At 54.5% G+C, this 9180-nt stretch overlaps 1 protein-coding gene across 1 annotated transcript; it reads left to right on the forward strand.

Annotated features, from left to right (window-relative positions):
• Positions 1-777: 777 nt before the first annotated feature.
• Positions 778-1465, forward strand: RHOB (ras homolog family member B; the record flags this gene model as incomplete). The annotated part of the gene is made up of 1 exon (XM_084235725.1): positions 778-1465. The coding sequence occupies exon 1, from the start codon at positions 875-877 to the stop codon at positions 1463-1465; it is 591 nt and encodes a 196-aa protein (XP_084091851.1). The 5' UTR covers positions 778-874.
• Positions 1466-9180: the final 7715 nt, after the last annotated feature.

Genomic DNA, 9180 nt, shown 5'->3' on the forward strand with positions numbered 1-9180 from the left:
GGGGCCGGCCAGCCAGGGAGGGGCCGGTTCTAGAAGAACAGAGAAAACAGAACCAAACCCCCAGGCTTGGAAACAAACATGTGCGTCTGTTTATTTAAAAATAAACCCAAGTTGGAGGCGCCGCCCCGCGCCCGCAGGTCGGCCACCCGCTGGGCGTCTGGCAGGAGGCCGGGCAGTTCGGAGAGGGAGGGGTCCCCAGCAGCCCCCCAAGGCGCCGCTCCCCACCCCCAGACCCGCCGGTCCAGGCCCCCCGCGCTCCACGCAGCCGATCCCGCCCGGCCCGAGCGCGCGGGCCGCGGCCGAGCAGGGACACCCGGCGCCGCTCGGCCCCGCGCGGCCGGCGCAGACTCCCCAGGCGCCGCCTCTCCCAGCCCCGCGGCCCGGGCCGTCCATCAACGCCGCGCCCCGCCCCGCCGCCGCCGCCGGCCAGTCAGCGCCGAGCTCCGCAGCGATGAGCTCAGCCGGCTCGCTCCCCATTGGCCGGCTATATTAAGAAAGTGGCCGGACTCTTTAAATAGCGGGCGCTGGGGCCGCAGCCCGCATCTGCCACCGCAGTCCGCGTCCGCGTGCGCCCCGCGCCCCGGCCAGCCCAGGCGAGCGGGAGGGGCCCGGCCGCGTCCCCGCCCGGCCCGGCGAGTGCACAAAGGCGCCGGCCCGACCCCGGCGACAGGAGCGGCCCGCGCGCCTATGCCCGGGCGCCCCCGGCGCGGCGGCCCGAGCGCCCCGAGAGCGCGCGCCCCCGCGGGGCCCGGCTGCAGCCCGAGGCGGGCGGCCCCCGGCGAGCGCCCCGAGGCGAGCGGCCCGCGCTGAGCGGCGAGCGGGGCGGCGGCGAGGCGTCCGCGGGGCCCCCCGGCGGCGCGGGCCCGGCGCGCGCATGGCGGCCATCCGCAAGAAGCTGGTGGTGGTGGGCGACGGCGCGTGCGGCAAGACGTGCCTGCTGATCGTGTTCAGCAAGGACGAGTTCCCCGAGGTGTACGTGCCCACCGTGTTCGAGAACTATGTGGCCGACATCGAGGTGGACGGCAAGCAGGTGGAGCTGGCGCTGTGGGACACGGCGGGCCAGGAGGACTACGACCGCCTGCGGCCCCTGTCCTACCCGGACACCGACGTGATCCTCATGTGCTTCTCGGTGGACAGCCCGGATTCGCTGGAGAACATCCCCGAGAAGTGGGTGCCCGAGGTCAAGCACTTCTGCCCCAACGTGCCCATCATCCTGGTGGCCAACAAGAAGGACCTGCGCAGCGACGAGCACGTCCGCACCGAGCTGGCCCGCATGAAGCAGGAGCCCGTGCGCACCGACGACGGCCGCGCCATGGCCGTGCGCATCCAAGCCTACGACTACCTCGAGTGCTCCGCCAAGACCAAGGAGGGCGTGCGCGAGGTCTTCGAGACGGCCACGCGCGCCGCGCTGCAGAAGCGGTACGGCTCCCAGAACGGCTGCATCAACTGCTGCAAGGTGCTATGAGGGCCGCGCGGCCCGCCTGCCCCCGCCGGCGCGGCCCCCCGCCCGGGCCGGCCCCCCGCCAGCCCGGGGAGGGGGCGCCCGCGCCCCCCCAGGACCCCACCGGGCCGCCCTCGGCGCGCGCACCGCGGCTCCGGCGCTGGGAGGCGGCGTGGGAGGCACCGGGTGCCCCTTCCAGTGTCCGCGTGCGCCCGGCTGGGTGGTGCCACAGGCCCGGCGCCCCGCTGCGTGCCAAGGGCCCCCTGAGCACCCTTCCCTGGAGAGCCGCGCCTCTTCAGGGTGCGTGGTTGTGTGTGTGTTCGACTCCCCCGCACTGCCTGCCCGTCTGCGCCCCGCCCCCGCCGCTGGTCCCCAGAGAGGAGCTTGGCGCCCGGGTGCGGCCGCGCCCCATCAGAGGTGCGCCCCCGAGCAGCGAGCGCCTGCTCTTCCTTGTCTGTAACATAGACCGCGGGAGCTGGGAGGGCTGGGGAGGAGGGGGTGTTGTATAAATATAGATATAATTTTATTTTCGGAGGTAGGATGGTGTTATTTAATGGTGGTGGTGGGTGGAGTGACAGGGCGCCGGAACAGCCCCCGCCCGCCCGCCCGGCCCGGGTCAGGCGCCCGCCCACGCGTGACCAGGACTCGGCCGGCTTTCCAAACCCCTGGGGAAGAACCTTGCGACTGACTTGGGGCTGAGAGGACGCAGCTTCCAGACGCCTGGGGAACCCCTCACCTGCCAGGCCGGAGAGGGCGCCTGTGCCGCGGGAGGTTTTTGCCATAAGCGAACTCTGTGCCTGTCCTACAAGTGAAAATTGTTTAGTCCAAGAAACTGATGTTATTTGATTTATTTAAAGGCTAAAACTTCTTTTTTTGGGGGAGGAATTCTTTGCACAACTGTTCATTGTTTGACACTTAATGCACTTGTCATTTGCATACGACGGTAGCATTCTGATGACACTTGTACGCTGTAACCTCATCTACTTCTGATGTTTTTTAAAAAAATGATGATGACTTTTAAAAAAACAAGGAGAGGAAAAAGAAACCACTAATTTTTGTTTTTGTTTTCTTGAAAAAAGTGGCAACACTGTTTTGTTTTTTTTTGCGATTTTATTTGTGCAGGTATGCGCACTATTTTGATAAAGGGCAGTATAGCAAGTATTAGGGCCTATTTAAAACTCTTATTTTCACAAGGCAGTCTCTAAAGCTATGTGAAGTTTTCTCTGCATCTCTGTACAGAGAATGAACCTGCCTGGTCTCACCTTTCGCCCCATCCCTACCCCGCCCAGTGGTACTTCTACTAAACTGTTGTCTTGTTTTTTCATTTTTTAAATAAACTGACAAATGACAAAGTGGTGAGTTTATGATGTTTACATAAAAGTTCTATAAGCTGTGTATACAGTTTTTTTATGTAAAATATTAAAAGATTATGATGATGACATTTATACAATGGCTCCTGTGGCTTCGTGTGTAAAAATATCCTTGTGAATTGGGGGCAAGGGAAGAATTCTGCTAGGGGAGGTCTTTTCTCGCCGCCACCTCCATGTCCCCTTCTAGTGCTTGCAGTGCCAATGACATCCCTTTGGGGGTGTGGGGGTTGGGTGGCCATGGGAGACCGTGGCACGGCTGTCCCAGCCCCAGAGGACCGTGGGTGAATTCCCAGGCACCCAGTGCCAACACCTTTGACCTAACATGCTCTGTTCTGCAGGTCTCGACAACACTGGTATATCTCTGGTCCTGAGGCCTTACATTGTCGTCCTTGAACGGTGTCAGTTGTGCTTTTTACAACTAGATAATAACATTTTGTGGCTGATAACCAGTTTGAGGCCAGGCTCTCTCTAGGAGCCTGGTTCTTGGGGTCCCTGCACATGGTCAACAGGTTACTTTGAACCCCATGAGCTTTGGGTGGTGGTTATTTTTGGGGCTGGAGCTCTGGGGTGGGACTGGGGGAGGACCGAATTTAGGAACTGATTCTTCTGCTGTCCAACTTTAACTGAAATGTGTGTATAGAACCTAGAATGTTCTGTTCTCAGTCCTGAGAATGGCCACATTGTGGATAGAACTGGCTGGAGTGTTGTTTGAAGTTGGAGTGGCCACTTTTTGAGGTTGAGCTGCTCTAATTTCAGACACAGAGGCAACTGCTGTGGCCTCAGAACCAGAGAGGCGGTTTTGTTCTGCAGATCTTGTTAAAATCTGCTGCAGGCCTAATGGCTCAGACTTGCTGATTCGCAGCTGCTCTCAGGAAGGCAGTGAAGGGCCTGCCTCTCCCAGTCACCTAAGAAGCTCGGTTTTTCCTTTGTGCAGTCAGCACTTTCTGGGGTTTTTGGCAATAGTTGCGCCCCCTCCCTTGCCCTACCCCCTCCACACACACACCAGGGGCAGAGACAGAGATGGCCCCTTCTAAAGTCATTGGCTCTAAAGCTTGACCTTCTCTTCCTGTGTCTTTCCCCAGACTCCCAAGGGCTTATGTTGAGAGAGGAAAACTTTGGGTGGTGACCTTTCACCCACTTCAATCCGCAGTTAGAGCCTTCTGCTGAGCAGGCCCAGTGGCCAACCGAGGGGAGCTGGGGGGCCTCTCCAGGCAGGGGCTGCTTCTCTGAGCAACTGCCTCACCCCTTCCCCAGCCCTCGGCCCCACTCACCTACATCCCCAGAGCCTACAACTTTTCTTCTTTGTTTTAAAGACAAAACTTCCCATTGAAAAATGAAATGTTGATTTGCAGGTTTTACAGTCAGCAAATCCTCTGGTGCCAGGGAGTGCAGGATCTGGAGAAGAGCTCAAGCTGGGGTTGAGTGTACCCCGCCAAGAGCCTGGAGACTCAGCGCTGAAAGGGCCTTTGCTAGGTCTCCCCCCTCTCACATCTGCTGGGCACCCCTAGCTGTCTGGTTTTTTAAATTTTTTATTTTGGGAAGACAACAAACCCAGATGACGCATGGCAGCCTGAGTTATGCTTGTTTTAAAATGCATGGCATTTAATAATCCTGCCGGAACACACTCTTCTTGCTGCATTAGGATCCGACTGGAAAGTATAAAGATGAATTGCTGTAGGCTGGAAAATCAATTAGGAAAAAGAGGTAAAACATCTGGTGTTACTCTTCGGATATGAAAATTCATTTTGCACATTTAAAATAAATGTGCTGAGTTCATTTAATTGCCTGTTGAAGGGTTTTGTGGAGAATAGTGGGGTGTTTCATTGATCTTGGGCATTTTATAGCGAGGGCACTGGCTTGAGTTCTCATTTAATCTTAATTTTAAATCAATCTGGATTGTATTTCTAAGGCTTCTTTCACAGGCATTTGAGCGTACCCAGAAGGTGGTTCTCAAACTTAAGGGAGCATCAGAATCACATGGAGGGCTGGTTAAAGCACAGCTGGTTGGGCCCACCCCGCCCTCCCAGGAGTCTCTCATCTAGTAGGATTGGGGTGGGGTCAAAAATTAGAATTTCTGGGCCTCTCCGTTGGCACAAGGGGTTAGGATGCAACCTATGAAGCTATCTGCAGCCACTGCAGCACAAGTTCAATCCCCGGCCAGGGAGCTACCCACATGGCGCAGCAGACCTCCCCTGCCTTGCCCTCTGCTCCCCTCTGCAGTGTATTTCAGTCAGTCTGCCTGTTCTGTTCCCCACTCCATCGCTGATGAGTCCTCTTGCCCCCTCCCCACCTCTGGCCTGTGTCCCAGTGCTTGTATGCATTAAAAAAACTGAATTTCTAATAAGGTCCTAAAGGATGCCGTGTTGCTGATCTGGGGATCACTCTGAGAACCACTGGTGTAGAATAGGGAGTGTCCTTGTTAATCCCCAGAGGAGGGAGCTTCCTGTAGGAAAGGAGACGGAACGCCTCTGGCTCTGCAGCCCTGATTCTTACCCCACAGAGTCCAGGGCTTTCGGGGCTTCCCTTGTAGGATGAAGCACACACCACCATTATCTCCTCCATATTCTTGTGCCATGGGGGTTTTAATGTCCTTCTAGAGACCTATTTCTGCCATTCCTGGATTCAGAAAGCAACAGTGCTCTGGAATTCACTCAGCACTGGCCACCACTCACAGCTCTGCTAAGAGGGATACCAAAGCAAATTGGACACAGTCCTATTTATTTCTGGTGCCTGGATGGTTCTGGAAATGCAGTCACTGAGCTTTCAACGCCAGCATGCTCATATGGAGGCAGCAGGCCCAGGGCACAGCAGGAGCCCAGGGGAAGCTGGGAGGGCTACACAGAGAGACCAGTTGAGATGAGTCTTATAAGTGGGTGATGTGCAGGAGACAATTTCTTTATGCAGTGAGCCCTCTGGGTCTATAGGTTCCACATCAAAGGGTTGAACCAACTGCGGACGGAAAATGCATGATGTAGTCAGGCTGACCATGGTTGAGTCGGGACTGAACATGGACAGACTTATTTTTCTTGTCATTTTTCCCTAAGTAACATAGTACAGCTTTTTACCCAGTGTTTGCATTGTGTTTGGGATGAGCGGCAACCTTGAGATGATCTAAAGCATACAGGAGGGGATCCTCCCCGGTGGTGCAGTGGTTGAACGCTGGGTTGCAAAGCTGCCTGAAGCCTTCGCGGAGCCGGTTCGATCCCCGGCTGCTCCCCGGCCACCGGAGGAGGGTCCCACATGGCGCGCAGACCTCTCCTGCCGCCCGCTGCTCCCCTCAGCAGTGTGCTTCGGTCCTTCTGCCTGCTCTGCTCCCCGCTCTGGCTCTGGTGAATTTTCTCACCCTCCCGCGCTTCTGACTGTACCCAGTGCTTGTATAAATAAATAAATAAATCTTTAAAAAAAATTAAATAAAGCACACAGGAGGCATGTATACACCATCTTACATACGAGACTAGAGCTCTCGTGGGCTTCTCCTTGGGGGTCCTGGAAACTACTCCCTACGGATACCAGGGAACGACTGTGTAACTGTGGGGTATGAACTCTGGAGAATAAAGCTCTCTTAGGTGAGAACTGCTTCTGGTCTTAGCCCCTCTGGCATCCATTTCTTCAGTCAAGAAGAATAATGTTACCCAGCCAAGTCAAACTCAGCCTCTCCCCTCCCTCCTTCCACACACAGGCCAGGAGAGGAGGCTGGTGGGGAGGCGCCATTGTTTGTTTCCTCTGTGCCTTCCAGGGATGCAGGCGGGCACAAGGGCCAGCTTTGTGATAAGAAGCTCCTGGGAAGCAGGCAGCCTGGGCTCGGAGGCGGCGCCGCCACAAAGGAACCTTGTCTCCAGCCTGTGGGGGACCGACCCTGTCCACCTTCCTTGATCTCTCCCCTGACCAGGCACTCAGTCTGCCCAACTCTCAGCAACCCCTTTCTGGCCAGGGAGGAAAGAGTCGGAGGCCCCTCCGTCATCCCTTCTTCATTCTTTCAGTCGACAAATGTTTATTGTTGAACTTGGGACCCAGTAAACAACTAAGCAGACACGGTGCCTTCTACTGAGAACGCTGGTCCAGCAGTGCATCTAAACAAGCCATAATGACTGCTCTATGCCCTTATCTGTATTGATTTATTTAATCTCTGTATTAGTTAGTTATTGTTGCATAACAAATTATCCCCAAACTGGGGACTTAGGGCAATGCTTATTACCTCACGGTTTCTTTGGTTCAGGAATCCAGGTACAGCCGACTGCACTCGCCAGTCCTGTGCTGAACGTGTCCTGCTCAGAGTCTCTCTGAAAATTGTAATCTGGTGTTGGTTGGGCCTGGGTTTATCTCTACTGGAGGAAAGATCTGCTCCTGCTACCCACTCACCTGGTCGCTGGCAGATGACGTTCCTCCTTGGGCGCCGCCCCACAGGTGCCTTACCTGTAGGCGCCTCTCCATGGGATACTCACACCCTTGACAGAGAAGTGGGTGAAGCAGGAGTCAGGCTTCTACAGCCTAATCTTGGAAGTGGCATCTCTTTGCTTTTGCTGTATTCTGTTTGCTAAAAGCAAGTAATTGGTCCAGCCCACATTCAGTGGGGATGCCCCAAGGGCCTGCATCCCAGAAGGAGGGGTCGTTGGGAGCCATTTTAGAAGTAGTCCAGCCTAGTCCCCCGTCTGCTTCTGAAATAGACACTGTTCCCTCATTTACTATTACAGGAACTGAGCCTTGGACAGGCTAAAGAACTTCTTTGTGGTCACAAACTGGTATGGATTTGAACCCAAGTGGACCGACACAAGGATTAACCCTTTCGTATATGGTGAAATAATGACTTGGGAAAAAAATCACCCTGACTGCAGTGCGGAGGGTAGGTTGGAGGGGGGCAGACGAGAAGATCGTCGAGGAAGGCTGTGCCCTGGTCTAGGCAGAGAAGAGAAGGCATGAGCACCGGGAGGAGAGGGCACATGGAATGACATCCAGGAGGCAGGAGGTGTGGGAATGAGGGGGCACTCCTCCATGCTGACCCCCAGCATTCTGGTCGGGGGGACATGGAGCATGCTGATACCATTGTTTAAAATAAGAATTCATGGAAGATGAGCATTTGGAGAGAGAGCACCGGATAGCTTGGTCTTGGTTTGAGTTGAATGTCAAATACTGGGTTTGTTTTGGATACACCAAGTGTGAGGTACCTATGGAAATGACTTCTATTCGCTCATCCTCAGCCCCTCCCTTCCCCCACCATGATCTGGATGGAGCTAGACTTCTGTGTGCTCCTCATGTCATGAGGCAAGGCCACCATCTCTATGGGTGAGAAGCCTCCTCTGGAGAGAGGGTGCATTCATCAGGCCGCCCTTCCTTGGAAGAAGTGAGTCCTGGCGTAGGACGATGGCCTTGGACAGTGGACCTTAGGCAACGGGAAAGTCCTGTACGCCGCTTCCCTTGGAAGACCCTTTCTAGATTAGTGTAAGGTATTGATGGCTGGTGATGGCTTTGGGGAGGGGAGGAGGCCTTTGCTTGAAGTTGGTGGCCCAGCTAGGGCAGAGACCCTCTGGAGCCATCCAGGCCAGTGAGTTTTAGGAGAAACCACATCTAGTGACCAAGTGTAGGTTATACCTGGTGGATAATTAATTCCCTCTGTTTTTTGGGAATCTTCAATGAAGTTTTGCTATATGCTCTAGACTGGCTTTAGTTCTGCTGTGGATATTTAAGAAAAGAATATTTACCCACACCCACAGGTTTGGGTAAGAGAAGCAATATTTCTAAGGGTTTCTTCCATGATGGTTTCAGCTGAGGTCAGAGTGTGTATCCTAAGAATGCAGACATTCTAGGATGACAGTTGCGGTGGTGATAGTCTACTGCTCCCATGGGTGGCAGCTAATGCCTGAGAGACGGTAAGCTAAATGGGCTCCAGTACGCATGTAGAGCAGTGCTCTGTCACTGCTGTGTCCATAGTGCCCAGTATGGTGCTTGGCCCAGATCAGGACCTCAGTGAGAAGTAGTAGAATGAATTGGTTAATTAGAGTGGTAGTAGAATTAATTAATTAAAGAGGAAAGAGATTTAGGGAGTGCCAACTTCTAAGAGACCCGAGGAAGTGACAACAGCCGCTGTGGGGAATGAAAGGAAGGTGGTTCAATAATGATTGGACTAGGGTTCATCCTTTATATTTTATAGCCGAGTAGCACCCCACGTTACATGTATACATGCCACGTCTTCTTTGTTTGCTCAGCCATCCGTGGCATTGAGGTTGTTGTTCCCATATCTTGACTCTTGTAAATAATGCTGCCATGAACAGAGGGGTGCACATATATCTCTTCATATTGTTGCTTTTGTAGTCTTCAGGTAAATACCCAGAAGTGGAGTAGCTGGATCAGATGGTATTTCTAGTCTTAATTTTT

This window comes from Talpa europaea, assembly GCF_964194135.1.
Source record: "Talpa europaea genome assembly, chromosome: 6".
Taxonomy (NCBI): Eukaryota; Metazoa; Chordata; class Mammalia; order Eulipotyphla; family Talpidae; genus Talpa; species Talpa europaea.